At 41.2% G+C, this 12,296-nt stretch overlaps 1 protein-coding gene across 1 annotated transcript; it reads right to left on the bottom strand.

Moving 5' to 3' along the window:
* Nucleotides 1-328: 328 nt before the first annotated feature.
* Nucleotides 329-10,485, bottom strand: LOC116678451 (E3 ubiquitin-protein ligase TRIM21). Its single transcript, XM_032508376.1, has 2 exons — nt 10,383-10,485; nt 329-2,283 (listed from the first exon to the last, which is right to left on the bottom strand). Exon 2 carries the CDS (start codon nt 2,272-2,274, stop codon nt 628-630), a length of 1,647 nt encoding a protein of 548 aa, XP_032364267.1. The 5' UTR covers nt 2,275-2,283; nt 10,383-10,485; the 3' UTR covers nt 329-627.
* Nucleotides 10,486-12,296: the final 1,811 nt, after the last annotated feature.

The raw sequence follows: 12,296 nt of genomic DNA, 5'->3' as shown, positions 1-12,296 counted from the left end.
ACCAGCTTTTCTGTTCTCACTGCTTCCTCAGGCCTTGTGTTCAACACCTGCTTTATTTTACACTTTTTATTCTACTATCACATATTTACACATTTCTTTGACTCATAAACCATCTTACACAATTCATGAAACCAATAAAAAATGGCCAAAGTGACCAGTAATTATCCAAAAGACTTTTCACACAAGATAGAACCATCCATTAACTTTTTCTACCCGGTATAACAAGGACACATACTGTGTTCTGGAGACATTATGGGATGGAATAGGCCTCACTCTTAAATGAAGCTTCATCACACAATCAAATATTCAGCTATATGTTTTCTGGGGCTGCTCATCAAATACTAATAAATGTGTTTCTGATTACATCATCAACACATTAATTTGATGCATCATGACACACGTTATGTAGACGATATCTATTTAAACCTCTGTTAAACCCACAGACAGTTATTATAACTTCCAGAAGAAATCAGTTTCTAAAGACACCAAATATGTCAAGATGAAGTTTGAGTTCATTTAACATTTTAAGAACATAAGATTCTGTAGAAAATAAGATGTAAAATATATGAATATGTACATTTGTTTCCTTGATTGAAAATGAATCAATACCTGAAATGAGATCAGTGATTAGTTTACTCTGACAGGAGAGATGATCAGAGGGGCAGAGTTTTTACCATCATCATTCAGACATGGACTGAAGAATGGGAAGAGTTCCTCAGTGAAGGAGCAGCCATTAAAGGAGTAGATAAGAGCTGCAGCATCTACGTCATAAAAGGAGACCAGACCCTCCTCATAGTCCACAAACACCCCCACCTTCTGAGGAGGAGACTTCAGAGAGAGAAGGACTGGAAGGTCAGCACGAGCTTCGTACTCATTTCCATTTCTCAACCTTATTGTCCAGTAACCTTTCCAAGGACTCAGTGCGATGTATCCCTTTTGGTTAATAGACTCTCTGGCCACTCCTATAGTCCATGCAGTCTTTCCTTTAACTTGAACCTCGAAGTAAAATCTGCCTGAAGAGAAACTCTGTTTTCCTAAAACACTACAAAAGCGAGAAAATCTCTCTGGGTTGTCTGGGAGATTCTTCATCACATCACTATGATTCACTTGTTTCCCATCATCAGACAGGATGAGATTAGGATGTGCTGTATCAGGATCAAGAGTCACATCCACTGCATACTGCTGGACCCTCTTCAGCTCGGCTTCAAGCAGCCTCTTCATCTGTTTACCGAGTGTCTCCTCGAGCTGAACCACAGCTTTCACCACAGTCCCCTCATATGATGATGGACGGACGCTGACGTCTGTCCAGTCCTTGGTGCGTGGAGGTTGTTGGATGTTTAGGGACTGGACCCTCCGGAGAAGATGGAGGTGGTCTTCAGAGCGTAACATCTGCTCCACCTCAGTGCTTCTCTTCATCAGCTCAGAGATTTCCTGTTCCAGCTCTGTGATGAAAGCTTCGGCCTGTTTTTCTGTTGTTTTCTGCTTCTCTTTGATGGTGTTGATGAGCTCATTCAGGCCTCTCTCAACAGACTCCTTCAGAGAAGTGAAGACCTGAACACCTTCTGCTATCTCTCTGTCTGCATCTTCCTCACTGAGGTCCACTGAGTGTTTGATCTCCTGAATCTTCAGTCGTCTCTTCTGGATCATCTGCTGAATTTCAGCGTCTGTCTTCCCCAGCTCTGCCTTCTTTCCTTCATATTCTTCTTTCAGAGGAACAACATCATGTGTCTTGTGGTCTAAAACAGTGCAGAGCATGCAGACACATGTCTGGTCGGTCTTACAGAACAGCTCCAGAGGTTTATCGTGCTCCGGACACATCCTGCCTTCCAGGTTCTCCACAGGGTCGATCAGCTGATGTCTTTTCAGACCTGACGTGGTCAGATGAGGCTCCAGGTGAGTCTCACAGTAGGAGACCAGACACACCAGGCAGGACTTCAGGGCCTTCAGTTTGGTTCCAGTGCAGACGTCACAGGGAACTTCTCCTGGTTTGGACACTTGTTGCTCTGAGCTGCTGCTGCTGGCTTTCTGTTGAGCTGACTGTCTGAACTGAGCGACCATCTCAGAGATGAAGGTGTTGACCTTCATATCAGGTCTTCTGGTAAAACGCTCATTACACAGGGGACACAGGTACTGGTCATTAGTATTCCAGTGTTCAGTGATGCAGTTCTTGCAGAAGTTGTGACCACATGGTGTGGAGACAGGATCAGTGAAGACATCCAGACAGATGGAGCACAGGAACTGATCTTCAGACTGCAGATAGATTGCAGCAGCCATACCTACACACTGTGGGAATGAAAAGAAAAACATATTCAATATTTATGACAGAGTACACTAATACCAAGTTGTCAAAACACAAACATGTCCAACAATGTCAATGTCAATTTTATTTATATAGCAAATTTAAAAACAACAGTTGACCAAAGTGCTTAACAGGGTCGATGTCAAATACATAAATAACAAGTTAAAAAGTTTTATAATTTACCAAATGAGACTTAAAGCTATAGTGCGTAGTTTCCCCATGAGGAATTCTAAGTAATGACAACAATTCAGCTCGTAATGTCGCCGGTTGACACCATGATGAGAAATAGAGAGAGTTTTGTGGATCTGAGAGTCATAAAGTGCCCATATTATAAAAAAATCAAATACAACTTCTGGGATATGTGTTATTTTGTGTCTCTGGTGCTTCCACACGTATAGAGACTTGGGGAAAAAACCTCCATGGTGTTTTGAGTGAGATCCGGTTTCTGAATGTCCTCTGTCTTCAGTCTCCAGGTGAGCTGTTCAGAATCAGCAGGGCCGTCTACGCCCTCGGCCCAAACATCTGGTGTGTGCTAACCACTTTAGCTAATACCACGTCAGCTGTTTCTCCAACTTCGGTCAGTACAAGGCAGAATTATCCGGGAGACTTCTTCTAAACGAGGACACACTTCCAACTTACCGAGGACTACCTGCAGACGGGGGACATGGAAGTAGTCCTCTACAGTTTCTTATGTAGATTAGGGTGATCTCATGTGTGTTGTAGCTTTTGTTGCTATTGTTCTACTTTTGAGAACATGAACAGTGTTAGCTTCTAGCTAGTAGCGCTGCACAGTACTAGTTACTGAGCATGTGCAACTTCCAGCAGAGATGGGATAGAATGAGATGTCTCACTCTTTTTGAAAAGGAAACCATGGAAACCTATTCCGATATACCCTCTAAATCCAGTTATGACCCTGAAGATTAGCAGAATATGGACCTTTAACTGTCTTTGTATCAACCCATTTAGCGATGGCTTGAATGTAATAGACGTTCATTAATATAAAAAGTTACGCACTAAAACTTTAAAGACAAACAGTCAGGAACATTATAAAAGACTTCTTCATGTTCATAACAGGTGTCATGTCATAATTATGACGTGTCATGTCAGTCTTTAGCACACCCCTTCAAATGGGTCATGTCCCAACATCAAACTACATCGACAAACAGAATTTCCTCATCCCATATCCTGTTTAAATTAAAATATACAGTGGGTACGGAAAGTATTCAGACCCCTTTAAATTTTTCACTCTTTGTTTCATTGCAGCCTTTTTCCAAAAATCAAAAAAGTTCATTTTATTTCTCAGTAATGTACACTCAGCAACCCATCTTGGACAGAAAAAAACAGAAATTTAGAAATTTTTGCATATTTATTAAAAAACAAAAACTGAAATATCACATGGTCATAAGTATTCAGACCCTTTGTTCAGTATTTAGTAGAAGCACCCTTTTGATCTAATACAGCCATGAGTCGTTTTGGGAAAGATGCAACAAGTTTTTCACATCTGGATTTGGGTATCCTCTGCCATTCCTCCTTGCAGATCCTCTCCAGTTCTGTCAGGTTGGATGGTAAACGTTGGTGGACAGTCATTTTCAGGTCTCTCCAGAGATGCTCAATTGGGTTTAAGTCAGGGCTCTGGCTGGGCCATTCAAGAACAGCCACGGAGTTGTTGTGAAGCCACTCCTTCGTTATTTTAGCGGTGTGCTTAGGGTCATTGTCTTGTTGGAAGGTAAACCTTCGGCCCAGTCTGAGGTCCAGAGCACTCTGGAAAAGGTTTTCGTCCAGGATATCCCTGTACTTGGCCGCATTCATCTTTCCCTCGATTGCAACCAGTCGTCCTGTCCCTGCAGCTGAAAAACACCCCCACAGCATGATGCTGCCACCACCATGCTTCACTGTTGAGACTGTATTGGACAGGTGATGAGCAGTGCCTGGTTTTCTCCACACATACCGCTTAGAATTAAGGCCAAAAAGTTCTATCTTGGTCTCATCAGACCAGAGGATTTTATTTATCACCATCTTGGAGTCCTTCAGGTGTTTTTTAGCAAACTCCATGCGGGCTTTCATGTGTCTTGCACTGAGGAGAGGCTTCCGTCGGGCCACTCTGCCATAAAGCCCCGACTGGTGGATTGCTGCAGTGATGGTTGACTTACTACAACTTTCTCCCATCTCCCGACTGCATCTCTGGAGCTCAGCCACAGTGACCATTGGGTTCTTCTTTGCCTCTCTCACCAAGGCTCTTCTCCCCCGATAGCTCAGTTTGGCCGGACGGCCAGCTCTAGGAAGGGTTCTGGTCGTCCCAAACGTCTTCCATTTGAGGATTATGGAGGCCACTGTGCTCTTAGGAACCTTAAGTGCAGCAGAAATTTTTTTGTAACCTTGACCAGATCTGTGCCTTGCCACAATTCTGTCTCTGAGCTCTTCAGGCAGTTCCTTTGACCTCATGATTGTCATTTGCTCTGACATGCACTGTGAGCTGTAAGGTCTTATATAGACAGGTGTGTGGCTTTCCTCATCAAGTCCAATCAGTATAATCAAACACAGCTGGACTCCAATGAAGGTGTAGAACCATCTCAAGGATGATCAGAAGAAATAGACAGCACCTGAGTTACATATGAGGGTCACGGCAAAGGGTCTGAATACTTATGACCATGTGATATTTCAGTTTTTCTTTTTTAATAAATTTGCAAAAATTTCTACATTTCTGTTTTTTTCTGTCCAAGATGGGGTGCTGAGTGTACATTACTGAGAAATAAAATGAACTTTTTTGATTTTTGGAAAATGGCTGCAATGAAACAAAGAGTGAAAAATTTAAAGGGGTCTGAATACTTTCCGTACCCACTGTATGTAGCCAGGTTAAACTGTTTTTTTTTAGATTAGTACCATAGTAGTGTTCTGTTTCCTCAATGGGGCAGTGTTACACTAAGAGTAGCGGCAAGGCGAATCTCACTTTAGCGCCTAATTTTGCTGAGACACCAAAAAAAAAAACAGGTCGCTGCTCCTGTGGCAGACCACGCTACACAACACGCTATCTTCCCCGTCTATTTCTTAGAGTTATTTTTATACCTTTTCATATGAGTGATGGACGTCAACAAGTGCTGGTTGTTGCTGTTTTTTACGTACCTCTTGCAGTCTCTGGAAGACCGAGGGTGTTATGCCGCAAGACTTTGTTATTCGTTTGCCGAATTGAAAGGGATAGGAGCTGATTTGGATCAATGGCGGAGGGGGTCACTGACTACCCTGGTGGATTTCCAAGACTTCCCAAAAGAGATAACAAGACGCAAGAGAGGTAAAGCTGGCGGAGTTTTAAAGAGACTTAAATCACGGAGATGTCGGCCCTACATTCCGTCTATGATCATGGGAAATGTGCAGTGAATTGGGAACAAAATGGATGAACTGAGAGCAAATGCACTGTTCCTCCACGAATATAGATCAATAAGTTTGATGGTTTTTACCGAAACTTGGCTCAACAGAAATCACACTGATGAACTAGTTGCGGTGGATGGATTTAAAGCTGTTCGTGGGGACAGAACAGAGGATTCGGGGAAGAAAGGGGGCGGCGGACTTATAGTATATGTGAATGACGAATATTGTCACCCTAACAACATGTCCATTAAGACGCATACCTGTACCCCAAACTCTGAGATCCTGACTGTCAGGGTTCGCCCATATTATATCCCTCGCAAATTTTCACATGTGGTGGTAATGGCGGTTTATGTGCCACACAGAAATGTGTCTAAGGAGGCGGCCGAGGAGATCCAAGCGGCCGTGCACAGGATTGAGACTGCGTCGCCTGACGCGTTTGTTGTGATAACTGGAGATTTTAACCATTGCATTATAAAGTCAAGTGGGTCACACTACTACCAACATGTTAGATGCAAAACAAGGAGGGAAGCGGTCCTCGACCACTGCTACACCAAGGTTAAGGATGCGTATATGTCCAGAAGTCTGCCAAGTCTGGGCAAGGCGGACCAAAACTTGATCCTGCTCTGTCCCAAATATCTCCCACTCGTAAAGAGGAACAAAAAGGAAACGATCACGGTGAAAAAGATGTCAGGAGACGGGATTGAGAGACTGAAAGATGCGTTCGAAAATACGGACTGGGCGGTTTTTGAAAATAGTGCCAAGGACATAAATGAACTTACTGAGTCCGTATGTGGGTATATCAATTTTTGTAATGATGTGGTTGTAGAGGAAAAGAGGGTTAAGATATATGCAAATTGTAAACCCTGGATGAATGCTGAGATTAAAAGGTTAATTAATGACAAAAAGAAATCATTTGCTAGGGGAGACAAGGATACACTGAAAAAGATCCACAAAGATCTTAAAAGGGAGATAAATAAAGAGAAATATCGGTATAAATGCGAAATAGAAAATTATTTTAAAGTAAATGATATGAAGAAGGTCTGGGAAGGAATGCGGTTAATGAGTGGTTATGCAGGGAAAGGGAAGGTAAATAGTTTTCAGTTAAATGGCACAAGAGAATATGCAAATAACCTAAATCATTTTTATAATAGATTTGACAAGATAGACTTTTCTGATGAGAGACAAAGACTTAGGGAAAGGATTGAGAACACCGAGGATGATGACTATACCCTACAAACAACCAATCAAGAGGTATATGGTATGTTTATGGGGCTAAAAGCTACCAAAGCAGCAGGCCCAGATGGACTGTCTCCAAAAGTATTAAAAGGCTGTGCTTTTCAGTTGGCAAGCATTTTTTCAAGTATTTTTAATTACTGTTTCTCTCATAAAGTTTTGCCTGATTTATGGAAACAATCTTGCATTATACCAGTACCTAAAAACAAATCTATTGTGGGTATGAATGATCTAAGACCAGTGGCTTTAACCTCCATAGCTATGAAGGTATGTGAGAAAATCATGTTGAATAGTCTGAAGCCTCATGTGGAGCAGTATCTCGACCCCTGCCAATTTGCTTATCAGAAAGGAAAAGGGGCAGAGGATGCTATTGTCTGTAAATTGGACAGTGTCTATGCTCACCTGGATGCAGGGGGACGGTGTGTGAGAATTCTATACTATGATTTTAGCTCAGCGTTCAATACGATACAACCACACATCCTTGTAAATAAGCTTTTGATGATGAAGGTTCCAGGTGTTTTTAGCTTGCTCATTTTAAATTTTTTAGAAAATAGGTCTCAATTTGTTAAGTTAAACTCAAAAGTTAAGTCAGACAATATTATGTCAAACACAGGGTCACCTCAGGGAACTGTTTTATCACCTTTTCTTTTCACTATTTACACGGCAGACTACCGTCCACAGCAAGCGAGCTGTCAGGTTGTTAAATTTGCTGACGACACAGCGCTCATTGGGTTAATTGAAAATGATGACTATAGGTGCTATCAAAATGAGATAAAAGCCTTTGTTGATTACTGTGATATGCATTTCCTGGAACTCAATGTTAAGAAAACTAAAGAATTAGTTATAGATTACAGGAGAAATAAGATCACAGCTGAGGCAGTGGAAATCAAAGGTGTAGAAATAGAAAGAGTGAACACATACAAGTATCTGGGCGTTGTTTTTAACGACAGGCTAACATGGTCTGATCATGTTGACTCATTGATGAAAAAATTAAGTCCACGGGTCTACTGTATGAGGAAGTTGCAGTCTTTTAAAGTGAATACGGATGTGGTTAAAATGTTTTTTATGTCAGTCATATGTAGTGTTTGGAGTTACTGTGTGGTGGGGTGGGGGGGAAATGCTGGGGTAACTGAGAAGGCCAGGATTGATAGAGTGACTAAAAGGGCTGGGAAAATGGTGGGAGAGTTAAATACAGTGGATCAGGTATATGAAGATCATCTAGTAAAAATGACTCAGAAAATAACGAGGGACCCGGGTCACCCTCTTCATGGTAATCTGACCGGCAGGGTCATAGAGCGTTGTGGTAGGCTAAGACCTCCTGTGACACAAACTGGGCGGTATGCTCTTTCTTTTATCCCTCAGGCTATTAGACAGCACAACAAGCACTTTAAACGTACATTTGTATAAGTTTTTATTTATTTATTTATTTATTTTTTTATTTTTTATTTTTTTTTCATTGTATTTATGTATAATATTGTAGTGTATTTGTGGTATTGTATTTACATTTTCTGGTTTTTATGGGTAAGATGGCGAGTGTGAGCACTGTAATTTCCATTTTTATGGATGAAATAAACTTGACTTGACTTGACTTGACTTGAAGTGACAGTACCGGTAGGTGACTGACTCCTGTGGTGTGGATTTCTGTTTATGTGTGAGGTAAATATCCCTATAAACTTCGGAAAAATAGGAAAATGATTAGCAGTGTTAACACATGAGATGATGGTTAATTAGAAGACTTAAGGTTGATGATTTTGTATTGCAGACGATTTCTTTAGATCTGTAAGAGTTGTGCATATCTCCGCCACGCTGAGGGCCACGCTGAACAGCGGGGTTAGCGTGAGTAATGCTAAAGTACATGAGAAAGCAACGTTATCTTCTAATAATGTACTATATGGTGACTACTGAAATAAGTAATGTCCATTTGTATGTTTTCTGCTTAATGTAGAGGAGAGATATATCCGTTGAAATCCCGGTGTGTGTTGAAGCACAGGTTGCACACTGGAGGGAAAGTGAGTTAATTATATTTTTCTGAAAATGACTCTGAATTGTAAGAATGTTTATGGGGGAATTTGTGGGTAAGAGGGTACTTTTATGTTTATTTCATGGAGATATTTTATTTGGAAGTATGAGTTGTATGGTTTAACAAATATACTCAACACATGTTGTATTTTCTTTATCTAGAGAGGTGCCACTACTGTTGTCTAGAGTTAAGCCAAGTGCTGAGGGAAACTATTAAAGCTGATAGTTTTGTCAGATTAGGAAATAATTAACATTCTGTTTGGTTATGACCAGAATTGTCGTAAATCCTCAAATAAAACAATATTAACACTGTTCTTTATTAAGTTCAGTCGGGGAATAAAACAACCCACCAGAAAAAAGAACAATTTTACTTGTGTACGGTCTCATCATTCTTGAGCAGGCCACATATAGAAAGATATAAAAGTTGATATGTTGCCCAGCCCTCGATGTTAAAGGGGTAGAAATGGAAACTAAATGTTGAAGCAGCATGCTAATGAATGAAAAGACAACATGAAGAGCTGAAGTCTGTCATATGTTCTGTTAGCTTCTGTTCAACCAGCTGTTAGTTCCTGAAATAAAGGCTGTCTTGTTGTTTTAGCCTTGCTAGCAGCACCACACCAAACACTACCATAATGTACCAGAAAGATGACATCATCATCAAACTACAACTTTAACATTAACACGTGTGATTGGAGGGAGTGGAGCCCCCCCCCCCCCCTCTCGTAAGTCTGAGAACTAAGCTTGTCTAATGAAAAGACCGAGTCCTTATCTGAGAGGCCTGAGGGCTCAATGGCAGGAGCATCTGGTCTGGACTGGGACAACCCTCCGTTTGCCAGCTGGCATTTTGCCAGATTCTTGACTGAAGTTATTTATGAGGCAGTCCCGCCCAACCAAAACACCACAAACTGTCCCAGCCTATCACACCTCAGCTCCACCCAAGCCCCGCCCTCTTTGCCCGTATTAGGATTACCCGGCTCCAGTAACTGACGGAGACAAACTGCAGGTTTCAACTTGTCCCTTCAGAAACCTCTGGATGTGGTTTCACTCAGTCTATAGTTCAGGATTAAATAACCCTAATATTAATAAGGATCTTTATCTTGTTGGTGAGGACGTGTGTCCACAAATCAAAACCAAGACAGATTTACACTTTTGATGGGATGAAGGTTGTGACACACACCTGTCAATCAAAGCAGCTCTCGTTGTGACACTCCCTCATATCTCAGCAGTGAAGTCAGCGGAGATTAAAATCTAACTTGTTTCCTGGTGCTGATTAAATCGGACTCCACTGAACATAAAAAGGCTCATTTTGGCCAAAACGTCCCACATCATAGAATAATTACTGAGTTACATCAGATCTTACAATAGTGCTGAAAGAATGAACCACTGCTCTCATCTTAAAGTAGATCATGTAGCCCCAAAATCTCCCAAATGATAGGCGAGTTTCTCCATCAAAGGTGTGTGATGTTACCTGTTAAAGTCCCGTTCAGATGAGGTCAAAGAGACGTCGTCCCTTCATCAGCAGACACTGACAGATGCTGCTGCTGTCTGTCTTCATCTGACTGACATCCGTCACATCACCACACCTTGATATCCAGAAAGGTCATGTGACCTGAGAACAGGACCCGGTCGGACCTGTAGGGCTGCCAGTCAGCGCTCTGATTGGACAGTTTTCAGGTTAATTATGTAATGAGGGAGGAACAGTCTGAACTTGTAACAACATGTAGAAAGAGTTTGACTCCAAGGAATCTGTTATTATGTTGTTAGGTTGGTTTCCTCATGTTCAGACATGATTTTAGTCACACACAACTTTTCTCTGGTTTATAAACGGTGCATATAGCTGCTGTAAAGGGAAGAAATCTCCCAGGGGAGCATGCCCCCCTAAGATTCGTCTGAGTCCCCAATGTTACCAACGTCTGGCCCCGCCCTTACACCCAGACAGGGTTTCCCTGGCTTATTAACAGGAGGTGAAGAGAGGCGGTACTGTATGAGTTAGGTACTGTACCTTATCCATGAGATAAGTTAGTTTGAGGGGGATCACTGAGCTGTGAAGACACCCTTCGATAAGACGAAGAGGAAGAATACTCTTCACTACTAGCAGCCCAAACTATTTACCGGACCATTGGAACACGGCATCCTGAGGGTCTCTCAGTGATTGGTTAACAGCATAGTGACCCCATGCTGGCTGGCTCTCTGGGTCCTGGTCCATCCAGTGGTCGCTGGTTGCTGTGGTTACTGTAGTGAAACAATCACCATGACTGTGGAGTCAGCACTGCGGTTGTTATGGTGTTCACCTGTTTAAGTTGCATTAAATAACACCTGCATGATTTTAACATTATTATTAACTATTGACGTTTGTCTTGACAGGGCTTATATACAACAGCAGGACGGTCTTCATGCACAACTTTGAGCTACAAATAAAACGCTTGTTGTTTTAGATTCCTAATCCAGATATAAACTCATCCTGTTCACTTAGATACATATTTTAGTGTTTTGCAGTGATGTGTGTGCCTTTGACCACTGAAACTAAAGGGAAATATATTTGTCTTTGGTATGATTCTTGAAATAAGAACTTTCATCCAGTTTTTCTTACAGATGTTTTGGACGTAGTTTAACCTTAAAATCACGGTTGTTGGAACCAAACGTTTCCTCCTGCCACTGCTTCACATTAAAAGGTTCATTAAATCCAACTTGTGTGTAAACCAGCTTTTCTGTTCTCACTGCTTCCTCAGGCCTCGTGTTCAACACCTGCTTTATTTTACACTTTTTATTCTACAATCACATATTTACACATTTCTTTGACTCATAAACCATCTTACAGAATTCATGAAACAAATAAAAAATGGCCAAAGTGACCAGTAATTATCCAAAGACTTTTCACACAAGATAGAACCATCCATTAACTTTTTCTACCCGGTATAACAAGGACACATACTGTGTTCTGGAGACATTATGGGATGGAATAGGCCTCACTCTTAAATGAAGCTTCATCACACAATCAAATATTCAGCTATATGTTTTCTGTGGCTGCTCATCAAATATTAATAAATGTGGATGTTTTGCTTCATTTGTTTGCAAATGAACTCAAACTTCATCTTGACATATTTGGTGTCTTTAGAAACTGATTTCTTCTGGAAGTTATAATAAATGTCTGTGGGTTTAACAGAGGTTTAAATAGATATCGTCTACATAACGTGTGTCATGATGCATCAAATTAATGTGTTGATGATGTCATCAGATACATATAATACAACCTGTTAACAATGAAGTGTAAATCAATCAACACAGGAAATAGAAATAAATCAATAAATGAAATAAGTGAGAGGAGAATGCTATTCAAAATACTATCTACGACTCCCCCCCCCCACTCGACAGCACACTGGCT

The sequence above is a fragment of the Etheostoma spectabile genome, unplaced genomic scaffold, assembly GCF_008692095.1.
Source record: "Etheostoma spectabile isolate EspeVRDwgs_2016 unplaced genomic scaffold, UIUC_Espe_1.0 scaffold00007399, whole genome shotgun sequence".
In the NCBI taxonomy this organism is placed as follows: Eukaryota; Metazoa; Chordata; class Actinopteri; order Perciformes; family Percidae; genus Etheostoma; species Etheostoma spectabile.
The sequence above is the reverse complement of the archived record's forward strand: the minus strand, read 5'-3'. Positions and strand labels throughout refer to the sequence as shown.

Coding starts and splice junctions, on each gene's coding strand:
- LOC116678451 (XM_032508376.1), bottom strand. CDS start 2,274: ATGGCTGCTGCAATCTATCTGCAGTCTGAAGATCAGTTCCTGTGCTCC.